The sequence below is a fragment of the Sander lucioperca genome, chromosome 17 (genome assembly GCF_008315115.2).
Source record: "Sander lucioperca isolate FBNREF2018 chromosome 17, SLUC_FBN_1.2, whole genome shotgun sequence".
Classification (NCBI taxonomy): Eukaryota; Metazoa; Chordata; class Actinopteri; order Perciformes; family Percidae; genus Sander; species Sander lucioperca.
The window spans coordinates 12,905,010-12,920,880 of NC_050189.1; the positions used below are offsets into that span (position 1 = coordinate 12,905,010).

The window sequence follows — 15,871 nt, forward strand, 5'->3', positions numbered from 1 at the left end:
GAATGGTCATTTCCGGTGAACCAGTTAACCCTGCCCAGGCCAGTTGATTCCTTCTTTGGGAATAGAAGTTCCAACACTGTCCATGTATTCTGCAGTTTGAGAACAATGCAGCTAAAGGTTCATCCACACCTGATAGAGAAGCTCAGTGTGTAAACTGAAAAGTGCCCATGAGCTTTTGCACTAGTGAGTCCAGTAAACAACTTGAGGCACAAATAACTACTGCTTTGCAATCAATGCTTACTTGTTTGCATCCTTTTTTCCCAACATAATGCATTCAAATCTTTTTTAATACACTTGTCATGTTCAGAATAATGTGTACATGCTCTTCTCATATGTCAACAGTCAGTTCATTTAGAGCAAAATTGGATAAAGGGCAAACATTGTGTCAACTTTGCGATCTCAAACGTTTCAGCATTCTGGAAGATTCTCATGGATGGACCTCCTGACACAGCTTATGAGAAAGGAGCCTTTGAGTTGTTCTGCCAGTTTGGTCCTGACTACCCAGTGAAGCCTCCACTTGTTCGCTTTGTCACACGTGTATCCTGCCAAATAAGCCAACAGCTTCAGTAGTCTAAACAATGGGAAAGCATTGCTTCAAAGAAAAATAAAATTTCCTGAATTTAAATAATTGTAGGAAATGTATGTTCTTTAAATGCAGTGTCATTTTCTTAACATGTACAAAGATCTACCACTGTAATATCAACAGTGTTGGGCGCATCTGCCACAACATATTTGACCGGAACTACAATGCCCAAATCACCATGAGAGATATCCTCAATGCTGTATATGGACTGCTCATCGTCCCTGAGCCTGACGATCCACTGGACAGGTTAGATTCAAGACCCCACACACTCATAATACACCAATACTGTACATGCCCCTATGTTTTAGTTTTAATCCTATTCCAAACCCCATCTTACATTGTTTGCAGAGAACAACTTCCCAACTTGGGAAATGGGACCATCCGTGGAGCATGTTAATGCTCTATTGGCCTTTGTGGAGGTCTGCAGTCTCCATTTCTAGTTGGATGTTTGTTTTTGTTTTTTAACCTAAAAAACCCCTATGTGAAGAAAGTAATACACAAATAAGCGTAACACTTCACATTGCTTTAAATGCATGATATTGGTGAAAACTTTATCACAAACTTCATGTGGGCAAGAAAGACAATCAAAGGAGGTGTTGGAGGGCTTCATAAGCTCTCTCTGTAACTTAATATTCATTCAGTTTATGTTTTGTGATCTTAATACGCTAATTGTGTGCTTTTAATAATGTATGCATGTCCAAAGAAGACACATACAGGCCTCTAGTTTCACGGTAGTAAAGGTAGATAGTAAATAGAACCTCACATTTGCTCTGGTCCACACCACTGTGCTGGGTGTGTTAATACAGAGGGGAGTGTATAACAGGTGTGTGTGTGTGTGTGTGTGTGTGTGTGTGTGTGTGTGTGTGTGTGTGTGTGTGTGTGTGTGTGTGTGTGTGTGTGTGTGTGTGTGTGTGTGTGTGTGTAGCACAAACTCACTGTTGAGTTGCTATAACTGAATGTATGTTACTATATGATCAATTAAAAATAAGATACATATTAAATCCTGTCATTAGGTAGAAAGACAAAACTAGTGAATGAGAAATATAAGTTACTGTATTTGAATATATGCATGTACTGTAATGGTGTTTAAAATTGCATTAAACCACCCAAGTACCTTAAGATCCCAGTGGCAGTGAAGCATTTGATTTAATAACGTCTTTTTCCTTCAAGCATTCTGGCTGAGGAATTCATGACCAGCCGTGAGACGTATGAAAAGGAGGCCAAAAAACATACAGAGGAAACTGCCTCGCAATCACGGGATGATATGGAGAAGGTAAATGATCAAAGTGTCATAAAGGGTGACAGCTCCTAAAAATTACAATCCTATACAGTCCAGCTGCATTCTTAATTGCTTTATTTTGTCCCAGATTTTGGACATAATCAAAATTTGTTTCTGATTAAATCCAGTCAATCTAATCAAAGTTCAAGACATGGTTCAAACAAAAGCAGAACTTTCACCCAGGAGACAGCAATTGGTGTGAAACCAAAACTCAAGGTTAACTTTTCATTTTTGGTTTCACACGAGCCACTGCGATTAGGACTCAGCCTTGATGGTACGTGCTCTACCCGGTGAACTACCAGGTGCCCCTGATAATGTAGTTTTGTTTCAATTCACATGTTTAAAACTGCAATCATTTAACAACGTGCGCCTGTTGCTGTTACGAAGAAGTGTAATCCGGGAGAAAATACTTTTCTCTTAAAACGTAATTGAGAATGTAGTTTAGTTGTATACAAACATAATCTCTTAGGAGACAGAGTTGCTCCAATAGTGACCATTTTAATAAATAAAGAGGCAATGTTCTGTTGAAGCATCAAAGACTTGTCAGTGATGGTTTGGGAAAAATTGGGTATACAGTCAAAGCTCTGCACTGGTTTTATTTAGGTTATAAACCACCTATGATAAAAAAAATTAGGGGTTATAATGCAACATGCATATTATTTTTTATGTATCACACTATTGGTACACTTTTACATCAATAAGATGTGTTAATATTCACTGTCTTTACTTCCAATTTAAAAGAAATTGGTGGATCCTGGGAAACAGCTTGCACCCCAACATCTAATCTGTCCACTCACCAACAAGATGTTTGTTGAACCAGTGAGAACAAAATACGGAAATGTGTACGAACGAAAGGCCATTGAAGAACACCTCAAAACGTAAGTCTATTTATTTTTGTGTTCATTATTGTTGGGGTTTCATTTTATTTTAATCCCTGAAACATGTATACCATACTCAACACACTACAATGTCATTATGATAGGAGAAGAAGTTAGCATTTAGGAGACAAGGGGGTATTGGGGTATAAGCATTAGATGATTTGGTAATTTTACATTTTTTTTTGTTGTAATTTTCATTTTGTTAACCCGCATTTGGCGAACTGCCCCATGGACGACTCCTTTTTAAATACCCCTCACCCAAAGTTCCAAGATGAAACTGATGGAAGGGCAGGACTCTGAGAAAAAGTCACAATTACAATTACTTCACCAGCATTAAGTGCTACTAATATTTCAGAGCCATGGTCAGGGCCATAGGTTCTCAGTTGCACAATATTCAGTCAGATAAAGGATCCATGAGTCAGGCAGACTAGATGAACATATATTAAACTAAGCAACCCCTTCTGCCCCTGCACTCTCTATAACACTATGGGATGGAGAGGGGGAATGGCAGGTTAACAAGGGGGATGTATTTTGGTCATTTGGCTAACGAGAGGGATCCCCCATCATTGAGTTGCATTTTAGGTAGTGCGGCATTCAGTGTTTTTTGGAGCTTGACCCATACTGGAGATTAATTGTTGGTCTTTTCTGTTGATCAGTGTCAAAAAAGTCACATTAAATTTACTTTAATTCAATGTCATAATACAATAAAACCTGTGAACCATGTGAATACTTAGGTACAGTATGAACTGTATGAGATTGCATGTTAGGATAGGTCACAATTGTGCTGATTAGGTAGTGAGCCTGAAACTACACCCATCTTAAAAAGAAAGCCCCCAAGGTTTAAATTGGGCATGTTTCCTTGTATTTTCTAGTAACTGAACATCATTTTACAGAAACAAATGTGATCCAAAGGGTGACCCAGCAGAATTGCTCACCGAAGCTGATCTCAAACCAGCCAAAGACATGAAGAAAATGGTGATGGATGAGCGTGCGAGACAACTTCAGGAAAAGTAGCAAGAAGTTGGAGCTACAACTGTTGCGTTTTATATTTACAGTAAATATGCCAGTAAAATATGGATAGTTCATGTTGTCCAATTGTCACATTTTATAATCACATTTACATGTTTAGTAATTGAGAAATGTGCATGCAATATTTTAAATGTTTCACTTTTAATTACTACATATATGCTTTGAGTTATACACAAGAATAGTATAGTTATGACAAAGTCATCATTCGACTTTGAACTTCTTTTCTCGTCACGTTCTTTCTCATTTGAATGAATGACGTAGAAAATCGACAATTGGAATTAAAATTGAAGAAACTGCAAGTGCACTTTCCCAAAAATAAGCTGCACAATGTCAGATCAAATAAGCTTCGGTGGTTTTAAAGTTAAATCCATCCTAAAATATAATTTAATATATCATTTCTTCAATAATTTACATCCCATTTTTAATTACTTTACATTTAAGGTCAGAAAAGGAATGCTTCACTACCAAAGGCTGCAGAATTTGTAATCTGCTTTCACTGTGAAATTGATCAACAGGTCTTTTAATACAAAGACGGCAATTTTCTGATGCTGTCAGAAAAGTCTGTCACCATAGCAATACACAGACCTGTTTTTATTTATGTAACTCAACAACTGTTCAATCATATTGTAAACTCTATATTAATATTCCTTGAACCTGAATGGCAATCAGACAGATGACGATGATGATGATGATGATGATGATGATGATGATGATGATGATGATGATAATGTTTCACATGGGATGTGGTGGAAACTTTTTCAGCTAGAAGCCTTGCAATGAAATCAAATTCATTTTCATGTTGTGTCTTAAACACAAATTCTCTACTTTGACTCTCACTATTTTCTGTTGATTGCTACTTTTAAGTTTTTATTGTTAACTTGATCATGCATAAGCAAGCACATTTACATAATACTTTTAATGTTTGTGGGATAAAAATCATACCTGCCAACACTCCCGATATACGCGGTAGTCTACCTACTTTTAACCTCTTCTCCTGCCCTGCCCCCGATTGGTAATTTGTCCCGCTAATCTCCTGATTTCATTGTGATATGACTCAAATGGGTGTTTCACAGTTTCTGTGATATGTGCAGACTGTAGGATATGTAACCTAAACTACCCCGCCTGAGGTGCTGTGCGTCATTCGTAACATTCAAGTTTCCGTTCGAGTCAAGAGTCAACTGACCTGAAAATAGATGAAACTCTTTTTCACAGACCAATGTTGGCAGGTATGATAGAAATGTGTTTTTTTTTGGTGAAATAAAAGTAGATGAGAAAAAGTTACTGCTTAATTGTGTTCAATTCACTTTTTATAGTATGCCTCATGCCAGCGATAGCCAGAGGCATTATGTTTTTGGGTTGTCCGTCCCATTCATGTGAATGCTATATCTGAGGAATGAGGGAATATCTTAAAATTTTCGCAAAAACGTCCACTGGGACTCAAGGGGCTTTTCCCAATTCCCAAATTTGTACCTCCTTGACTTCTTGACTCCTCGTTCCTCCGGCTTGTGACCCAGAAATCATTCTCAGCGCGCCATGTTGAAGGACGTCCCAATTCCTAAAATGCACATCGAGGAGTGAGGATCGAGCATCGAGGAGGCTCTTCCGAGGAGTTAAAATCGAGGATACACTGATGTATCCTTGCGGAAGACTTTTTACCCGCCGTATGTAAACAAAGAGGCGTACCAGAGCGAACGGAGGAGAGAGAGCGAGAAGGGGATAGAGATATAAAGAAAAGGGGAGAGAGAGAATAATCGCAGCTCCGTGGTTAACTTTACGGATAGGGCCGATCAGATCATACAAATTAACATTCTGATTAATAGCGGTTGGGTGAAATAATACACAATCAATGAGGAAAATAGTATTAACTGTTCTCTAAAATGTGAACATAGCAGAGCTGCTGTCTGACAGACAGCTTCATTAGTAAGATAGTCTGAGAGAGGTTTGAGAAACAGCAACTTGACTTCATTAGGATTACTTTAGAATCTAAGGTCTAGTTCTGATTGCTCTGTCCAGTTCATAAAACTACAGTTAGTTTTGCTGCTTAAATATCAGCTGCAGTGGATGGATGGAAACTTTTACAAGCAGCATCTCTAATCATTAAAGTAAGCTAAATTGTTATAGAAAACACTCATAGGCTACATTAATACAATACATAATTTAAAAAGCAACGGGGACTGCCGAGGGACAGTTTAACGTCCATGTAGGTTTTAAAATTAGAGAAAATAATTCATTCAGGTGGGTGGAAGGTGGAAGATGTTAAGCTTACAGGCGGATTCACATCTAGAGCTGATCCATACTTTAATAGAGTGCGTTTGTGTGTATATAATATAGGCCTAGCTTTTATATTTGTATAGTTATTTTCAAACAAACATTTGTAGTGTTTTACACTAAATATATAGCCATACTGTGTATGTAGGCAAGGCTGTTATAAATATATAGGCCTGTGTGTGTTAAATACAACAAATACGAATGTACGACCCCCGTACATTCTCATCCACGTTGCAAATTGAATTCAAAGTAAATATATAGAAGTTTTTCACGAACACATCTGGTCCTCTGTCAGAGATCATAAAATGCAGCATGTGACTAAACAATGGACAGCTGATGCAGTGGTGCTGCACCATATGTTATGCTAATTGCCGTCGCTTTTAATGGTGGCTCGGAGGCACAGATGTCTCGTGTTTGTTAAATGCCCGTTGCCCCGACTCCTCTTTCCTCGAGGCGCTCCCCCGACTCCTCGACTCGAATCTCCTGTGGGCGGGACTAAGGCCATGTTTACACAAATACGCTTGTGGGTGAAAACGAAAAAATATTATCAGATGTGCCTTTCGTTTAGACGCCGTTTGTGGGGCTTAAAAACGCAAAAAAGTGAAACCACCCTCAAGAGTGGGAATCTTAAAAACGCTGCACCGTCACGTTACCGTCTAAAGGGTAAAAACGCACTGTGCGAGTGTGTGTGTGTGTTTGTGCTGTGTGCCGTGTGTGTGTGTGTGCGCGCCGCATGTGTGAGTGTGTGTGCCACATGTGTGCGTGTGTGTGTGTGTGTGTGTGTGTGTGTGTGTGTGCGCTGCGTGTGTGCATTGTTTGGAGCATTAACTCCACCTCCTCGTCTGTCCAGGCAAAATTGTCAGCTTTTGTTGTTCGCTTTGCGCTAGTAGGGAGAGGAGAGGGAGAGAGGAGGAGGAGAGGGTGACAAGTAGGAAGGTTCTACGCAGGCGCGCGGACTTGGTGGATCACATTTCACACACTTTTGCGTCACCATATGCACGCAGATTTCTCCCCCCGCCGTAACACTCGTCTAAACGCGGAATAAAAAGTGAGAACGCAATGCCACTACAACGCCGTCTAAACATAGCCTAAGGAGAGGAGAGGAATCGGGGATGCACAAACTGGGAATTGGGAAAGGGCTAAGGATGAACTGATTAGATTTTGGTGGCCAAAGGTCAAGAGGTCACTGTGACCTCATAAAACCCATTTTTGCCATAACTCAGGAATTCCTGCGCTAATTATGACAGAATTTTACACAAATGTCTAATAGGATAACATGATCAGGTCATGCCATTTTACATCCAAAAGGACAAATGTAAACTTCAACGTGACATCATGACGTTCTGCAAAAACACTCAAAGGGGAGACATTTGGTCGGATACTGAATGGGTGGCACTAATCTTGAAACTATGGTGATTGTACAGATCTTCTGTGCTGCCAGGTTAAAGATGGGAAGCATCCATGTTTCGCCCAAAAATACACTTAATACCTTTTATTAAATTGCTTCGAAGTTTTCACTACACATGAGTCTGACAGACACTCAGTACATTTACATGCACACCAATATTCCACTATTATTCCGAATATGACAATATTCCAAATTTGATACGGGTCATGGAAACAGCATATTCCGGTTGGATATTCAGAATAAGGCCTTTTTCCAGCTTTATTGTCATTGCACAAGTAAGGACAACCAGTACAATGAAATGCAGTTTCGTTGTACGTTTGCAAGGCTGCAGACCCGATAAGAAGGAGAAACAGCAACTTTTAAACATTATCAAAAACTTGGATATGAACAGGTTTTTGGATATGTGCACACATCGCTACGCCGACCTTTTCGAGAAGCTGGTTGGAGGGATGAAAGAGGCACGCTGTGTTGTGTGTGTCCAACAAGTCCGCCGCCGCTGGTAAACTTTGAAAAAATCGTATTTTGCACGGCTACATGTAAATGGAATATTAGTGGAATATTCCCTTTCATTAGCTGTATAAACAGCTTAGTCAGAATATTGTCTTTTCCAGAATTAGGGCAAAAACCGGAATAGTATGTACTGTAAACGTACTGATCGATGTAAACTGCAGCTTGACTGGTTGGCGGAAGCAAACAATTGCAAGGTTCTCTACTTTCAAAACGTCAGTCTGCAGGCATTGCGAAGTAGAGCGATTATCTCTGCACAGCACAACGATCCTGTTCTCTCATTGTTTCTCTCTCTGTCCTCTGTCTCTCACTTTTCAACAACAAGCTTTCTTACTCTGCATAGCTGTTACACATCCATCACAAACTGACCACTGCTACATTAGAAATCAAGTAAATCTTTCTGACAACAACTTATCTAAAACTAAAAGTATCTTTTGGGTGAATTGACTTTTAGGGAACAGACTGCAAATGTCTTCTCTGTGTATCTGACACATGTATAAACTGTTAAAAAAAAAGATCTTATCATTTAATGAGGAAGGAAATGTTAATCTCAATTAAAAATGTAAGAAAAATGTCACGTAGGCTACATGATAAAACATATTTTTATTAACAAACAATCAAAGTTCCAGTATCTCATCCTGTGTCAAGATCTTTCACAGCTTATAAAGCTCTCAACATTCATGTATGGTTTTGGTTGTGGAATCAAAGTATGAGCAATTCAACAATACAACCTCAAGTAGTGCTTTCCAGAAGTTCTTCACAGGGCAGTAAAACAAATGATGCAATAAAGTGAAGCAAAAGCACTGTTAACAGCAGCACAGTAAGGACAACTATTTAATAACTAGTATAGACTTTAAGAATTCCCACACTAAAATAATAAGTATTTTGATATATTTGGTCTCCTTCTTTGGTCAGTCAACTCTACAGTGTGTAGATGGAAAGAGGATGCAGAGCCGTAAGGTGATACGGAGACAGTTCAATTGGACGAATGAGATGTAATCCAGTCAAGACAATCACTTTGATCCCTGAGATGGTTTATAAAATCATGATCTGATGTATCAAAAGCTCAAGTATCAAAAAGCACGTATGAAAAATCCCCTGCATCAAGAATATCACAAAATCAATCACATCTCAAATATTTCAGAGCTCAGGAGAACTGGCACATCGTTTAACATTCTGTACTTGAATTACTTCATAGAAACATGGCTGTCGGTTCTGCTTTAACCATTAGCTGCATCATTTGGTCGTACCGCAGCACTTCCATAACAGATTAACCCGTGGATTAAAACCATATTTTTAACAAGAAAAATACAAAAAGACATACATTTCATGATTATACTGTAAACTATAACCTCTAACAGACGTTCCAAACACTGAGTCAGCAGAGTAATCCCTAATCTAAGTCCTTTCTTTCTTCCTATGTACTTGCAACATAGTTTGTAGGGGTGGGAAGCACCAGAGGCCTTCGTGATGTGATATTATCATGATATATTCTGAGATATATTGCAATTCATTTCTTTTTCTTTCAGCTTCAAATTACACCCCCAAAAGAACGTCTGTGCGATCTAAAAAGATAAAACATGTAGTGGACTGTAAACGCAATTGATTTCCTTCATCTAGTACCTAAAGGTTAAAATCTCATGTACAATTTAAGTAAAGACAAATACTTTGCATCTGTGTATCAATACAGTATTGCCACAAAAAATAGTGCGATATAATGCAGTATCTTATTCTATTGCCCACCCGTACTAGTTTGTGCAATCTCAGTACTGTAGTCTCAGGTGCATTTTATCTCCCAGAGCAGCTGTACTTAAACAAATTAACAGTACGGTAACAGCACCTTCATGAGGTCCAACAGAAGAGCTGCTGCTATCAGGTACATCCAGGATACAGTGAATTAACAAACTCTGGGTTGCCTTTTTTTTGAGAAAAACAGTAGAAAAATAATTCTTTATCATTTTTCTAGCAACCACTGTGTTTTCCTGAAGGCACCTGATTAAAAACAAATAGATGTAACAACAGCTTTTTCTTATTTGGTAGCTTATATTGGTAGCTGAAGAGTTATGTTGAAGTGTTTCTACATGTTGTCTGGGCTTAGGTTGATAGGAATATTATTTTTCTCTTTTTCGTGTTTGTTCGTCCTCTCCTGGCTCGTCTTGAACTCGTACCTCTCGTTTTCTTTTTTACTCCCATCACTTCCACTGAAAGCACATCAAAGGATCTTTTAATGTCCAATGTGAAAAAAAGGAATGATTATGGCAAGATATAGCTGCTGAATGAAGAGAGGAGAAATGTGTGACTTACTGATCGTTCCATATTTCTCTAGTAAAGCAGCAAACACAGCAATACAAGCGTAGCCAATACCAATGTCACTGTCACGTCCTGGAGAACAGATGTCAAATGTCAAGGTTAGTTATTTACTGTGGGATTACAAAACACAAATACTGAACCAACTCATTCAACTGATGAGATATGTCGGTTGTTACTTCAGAGTTTAAAAAAAAAAGGAAGAAAGAGACAATTAAATCAATCGAGTAAATATTCCAACCTGTAATGAACCCTTGATATGTTAATGTGTTAGCAAACAGTTGCTTATTTCCACATCCAGCCGTTATTAGTCTGTTACGGGCTTTCACCAAGGCAAATTCCACATAAGTTTACTTATTGTGGCAATAAAACCTTTTATGATACTGACGTCCTCAAATGTCTTGTTTTGTCCTCCACTCAGAGATATTCAGTTTACTGTCACAGAAGAGAGAAGAAACTAGAACAATATTCACATTTAACAAGCCGACATCAGAGTTTTCCTTTTTTCATGAATGAAATGATGAAATTATAATCATCTTTGCAGCTCTCTAATTATTCAAATGCAAATTTTGTCCGACTGTATGTCGGAGTTCAGCGGCCGGTGCTGCCTGTGTTGCTGCCTCGCCGCCCAGCCTTCCTTCCTTCACAGACCCCGGCCTGCTGGGAGGTAGATGGATCTCCATCACGGCTGGCTGCCCACGGTACTCCATACCCGCGCAAAGTCACCGTTTTTTGGGTTAATGGACTACCAAACGCCGCTGCCCTGACAGAGCTAGAGGGCCTGCAGCTCCTCTCTTCCTGCTAAATGGCCGCTGTGTGTGAGTGAGAGCGCGGTCAGCGAGCTTGTTACGCCCGCAATCTCTTACCACAGGTTCCAGTTAATCTCATAATGGATATGTGTGTTGAGTTATTTAAACAAACGATCGGGGAAATAAACGCCTCTTGTCCGCGAGTCTCATTGATAGAGCCTGCGGCTGGATGGAGCTCTATCAATGAGAGCTAGCTAGCCTCCTCTTAGACCTCTGAAACGAAACCCCTAATGTTCACAAAAATGCATTAAATTGAAATCGGACACCATAGGTAGCTTCATAAGACATTGGGGTAGATGTTCTATAAGTGGCGTGACGAAATTCAAACTGTAAATATACGAAAATTATGCCGAAAGTGTAGCAACGATCTTTCCCATAGGATTAAATGGGACACATAGCTAGCCTAGCAAGCAGCTCCTCCTAAGGAGACCCCTAATGTTCACAAAAATGCATTAAATTGAAATCAGACACCATAGTTAGCTTTATAAGACATTGAGGTAGATGTTCTGTAAGTGGCAAACGAAAGTTATGCCAGCAGCTGGCAGCCAGCCAGCTCCGGAGCTCCGCGGAGTCCCGATCCCCGGTCGTCCAGTACTCAGGGAAACGGTGACTTTCACTGGGTATGGAGTTTGCCGCTTTCTCATCAGACTGTGTGGCGCTCCTAAAGTCCGACATGTCTTACCAAATTTGCAATTAGCCATCAATTTTCGTAAAACGGCCCATATTTGAGCTTTATATAGTTGATTTCTCGCATAAAAAAGTCTCAGAAGTGAATTTAATAACGAAATAGCAGGCAAACAACGTATAACTTTGCAGTGTCTGAAATATGAGACCTGCTGTCTCGTCTCCAATGTGTTTCTATGGGGTTCGCTCAAACCAATCAGCGCACAGCTCATCTAAATATTCATGAGCATACCATATTTGGAAGAAAAACTCTTGTTCCAAATAGAGCCATATTCACAGTGTAGTTAAGGGCCTAATAAAATAGTTTTTGAACAATATTCAGCCAAACCAATGTTACATACCCTATTAGGAGACCTTAAGGAACAGTGTGAAATACCCCATACAATCATTCTATCACCCCTTTAAGTGACAATTACAAAAATGAATGCACTTAGTTTTCTGCCATCTCTATATTTAACTTACGGCTGGGTATTGGGCTTTGTTCTGCTTTCTTGGGTCGTCCACTGCAAAAAAGACAAAAGTGATTAGGTAATCAGGAAAGATGGGACTTGTGTCGTGAAGAGTCTACAGCTACATGCTACATGCTAACAGATCTGTGATGCTGCACTGAGTTCTTCCTGCAGGTCTTTACGAAATGTAGATGGATCTTCAGGGCTCAACAATAAAGGGTTGCCCGACGGTCCGGGGCAACTACAACGCCAACGGGCAAGTTAATATAACAACCCACTTGCCTGTTTGAGCGTCATCGTTTCATAAATGACTATTTTACATGGTAGACTTTTGACAGATTGACATTTTTTATGTATATATGTTCTGTTTTTTTATGCTTTTGAGATTTTTTTGTACTTTTTTCGATTGAAAACCATTTGTATAGGAGCCAGTAAAAATAGACCTTGGGCAAGTAGAATTTTTTTTTCACTTGCCCGACCAGACAAGTGAAAAAAAACCTTAACGTTGAGTCCTGATCTTGGTAGAAGTGTGTTGCGTGTTTATTGGCTTAGTGACAACTGATGAGACTTACTCTTTTGGTATTGACGAGGCACAATGACAAGGCACTAAATGGCCTTTTGGACAATTTAGAAATCTGGTTTTAAACCTGCAAACTTCTGCTTGCTTTACATGGTTGTACTTTCTTTTGCATCCTTATCCTAATTTACTCATCAAATAATTTCTCCAATTAAGAAAGTTTTAGTGTCTTTCTGTCTTCCTTATGACGGTGTCGCTTCTTTTCTGTGATGTTTTTGTCTTTGTAATTTGACTCGATGTCAGATCATTAAGGGCCGCCCCTCAATGATTTGTCGAGTATAATAAAGGTTATATGAATGGGAAAAAAAACATGCTGATTTTACAGTTACTGTAAACGTGTCCCCATTATCACCTACAGTAATGTCTGTATCTATATCATCAAGCAATGAAAGTTTACGTTACACTGTTTGATCTTCAGTTCAGTACAGCAGGGGAGTTGGTGATGTATAGTTCTAGTTCGAACAATGCATCTGTATGTTCCCGCGTCACTTTCTCGAAATGGGGAGATTTTCCACGCTAGTTTCCCTTCTCTTAGTTCCCAGCTGCTGTCAGGAGATACTCTGCCACGGAATCGCGTTGCCTGATCTTCATCAGAAAAACCTCCACTTCTGTAAACCAGGACATTGTCGGAATTCTGTTTGCATTCAAAAACAAAGGCTGTCCACTTTGTCGCATCTTGTCCAGGCTCGAGGTGGAAGTCCAAAGTGACGTCGTCTCCGACCGCTGCGTCCAGGCTCTCTGGGCAAATTAATCGAACATTTTCTGTAAAGAGAAACAACATGAAACCTTCAGAATAGAAAACTGAGCAGTTTGTGAACAGTGTTTTCTGTTGGAGATGGTAAGTCCCTTTGGGGTGGACTTTGGGCTTTTTCACTTTGTAAACCTATAACGTGCACAAAAAAAGATATATAACACAATAAAGGAACGGGAACAAGCCAAAAAAGCATAATATGAGCACTTTAATTAATGTGGTTCAATGTCACTATGAGAGTCGACAAAAATTCACCCTCTCCTTTTTTCAGTAGTGAAATATTATAACTAAAAAAACTAAAACGGAAATGATTTATGCTCAGTTTAATTTATTTTGTATTAGTTTTTTTTTAACCTGGCCTCATAGTTTCAGTTTAGTTTTGCTTCAAGGTTTTATTTTTTTATTTTATTTATTTTGGGGCATTTTGGCCTTTAATCGATAGGACAGCTGTAGACAGGAAAGGGCTACGGCAGAGAGAGGGGCAAGACATGCAGCAAAGGGCCGCAGTTCGGAACCCTGGGCCGCTGGTAAGGACTAAGCCTTGGTACATGGGGCACACGTTCTACCAGGTGAGCTACTAGGGCGCCCCCCAAGGTTTTAGTTTTTATTTAGTTTCAGTTTACTAAAAATGTTTTTCACAGCTAGTTTTTTGTTTTGGTTGACTAGAACAACTCTGCTACACACCCAGCAACATATAGGGGAGAGTGGGGACGGTTGCAATGTGTGGCAGTTGCAACATTGCTGATTTCTCCAATCAGGAATGAGCTAGAGTCATGAAACTCCTAATGCACATGCTCAGTAGGCCCCTCCATCCGTCTGGAAGTTAACAGCCACATGTCATCGTTCCTTATGGGAGAACTGAAATTCAAGGTGAAAAAGTAACTTTTTTTACGACCAGATTTTTTGTCATACTGTCTAAACTGTTTAAGTATTGATCTTTATCATTATATAGTTTGAATGTGCAGTTTCTTAGCTCTTAACAGACTTCAGTACCATGTGTTAAAGCTAATGTGTTAGGCTAGCATCACTAGTTTTAAGATGGCTTTTGGGGGTGGGGGGGACAGTTGCAACTGTCCCTCATGACAACAATAATGACAATTAGATAAAATTGACATAAAAGGCAATTCAGTGGTTTAATAACTCTGGTCTCAAATAAACTAAAAAAATAATTGAATAATTATGCCGAAGTATGAGTTTTATTACATCTAAATGACTGTTGCAACTGCCCCTCGGTACTGTTGCAACTGTCCCCATGTATGGGGACAGTATTTCTCAGGGTCCATTTAAGTTCAAATTACTTCCATATTATCATATGTACACATGTTGCAGCAGTATGGGCAGGTAGGTGACATATATGGGTTTAAAATATTTTTTTTTTTGTCTTTCTAATACATATATAACGGTTGCTGAGAAACTTTAGGAAATGTAAAAAGTGTTGCAACTGCCCCCACTCTTTTGCTATTTGATATTTGCTTATGACAAATACACATCTTAAATCTGCTGATCTTTAACACCTGACTGCTTCGAGATTCAACCATTTCTTGCAGCAATGAAGGGAGGAGTTACGTTGACACTATAAGGGGGAAACAGCATTTTTTTTAACTTACCGTGCCCCTCTCTTCGCTCTCTTTGCTCTGCCTTTGGCACTGTGAATACAGAAAAAATGACAAAAACGTGATATTAAAATATAGCATCACATCAGACTGTCCTGGAGAAACCAACATGTGTAGAATTCAGACTTCCTGTTTGCAGCATCACTCCACACTTTGTTTCACAGTATTGATTAAAACAGAGGTCTAAGCAACAGCTGGTCCTAATTGAGAATGTATTTGCATTATTTGTATGCATATGTGCATGTACATTTCCACAGTTGTCTCTGCGGCCTCAGTGAGATGACTTAACAACCAACCCTGATACAGATCTCTTTGTTCACTCCAAATGAGATAAAATTCATAAATTAAAAATTCAGAGATTACATTAAAAAAAAATCATTACAAAAATAATTAGCCTACAGAAAGAAACAAAGAGAAGACTAAAGTGTTGGTACAGCCGGATGAGTCAGCATTTCCTCCATGATTGGCCTACAATCTCTTCAGCCTGACTACTTTATGATAAGTTTATATTTGAATATTCACCACAAACTGTGCTTTCCTGTCTTATCTACATACTTGTGTATCAGGTAACTCCTCTTATCTACATCATGGAGGATTCATGGACAGAACAATGGCAGTGGTGACATTTTCAAGGAAACCGGTAACTGTCAAAGAAACATTTGACAACTGAGCGGCCGCGGGCCTGCTTTCTTTTATTTTTGCGGTTTTGAACTAAAGTTCAATCAAGCA

General features: G+C 39.2%; 1 protein-coding gene and 1 long non-coding RNA gene across 4 annotated transcripts in view; one reads left to right on the forward strand and one right to left on the reverse strand.

Moving 5' to 3' along the window:
- Window positions 1-3,823, forward strand: part of LOC116063676 — a 35,717-nt gene extending 31,894 nt beyond the window's left edge. For 2 of the 3 annotated variants that reach the window (XM_031318593.2, XM_035994015.1), the window contains 5 exons: window positions 413-537; window positions 684-829; window positions 1,754-1,856; window positions 2,604-2,740; window positions 3,634-3,823. In XM_031318593.2, the coding sequence (XP_031174453.2) occupies window positions 413-537; window positions 684-829; window positions 1,754-1,856; window positions 2,604-2,740; window positions 3,634-3,754 (632 nt within the window). In that variant the 3' untranslated portion in view covers window positions 3,755-3,823. Of the gene's footprint in view, window positions 1-412; window positions 538-683; window positions 830-1,753; window positions 1,857-2,603; window positions 2,741-3,633 lie in introns of those variants that run through there. The other variant, XR_004895555.1, reaches the window with a different exon arrangement.
- A 2,751-nt stretch (window positions 3,824-6,574) lies between these two features.
- Window positions 6,575-15,871, reverse strand: part of LOC118493609 — a 31,253-nt gene continuing 21,956 nt past the window's right edge. The window contains exons 3-4 of the long non-coding RNA XR_004895558.1: window positions 6,792-6,836; window positions 6,575-6,673 (exon numbers count right to left, since the gene is read on the reverse strand). This is a non-coding gene — a long non-coding RNA (uncharacterized LOC118493609). The remainder of the gene's footprint in view (window positions 6,674-6,791; window positions 6,837-15,871) is intronic.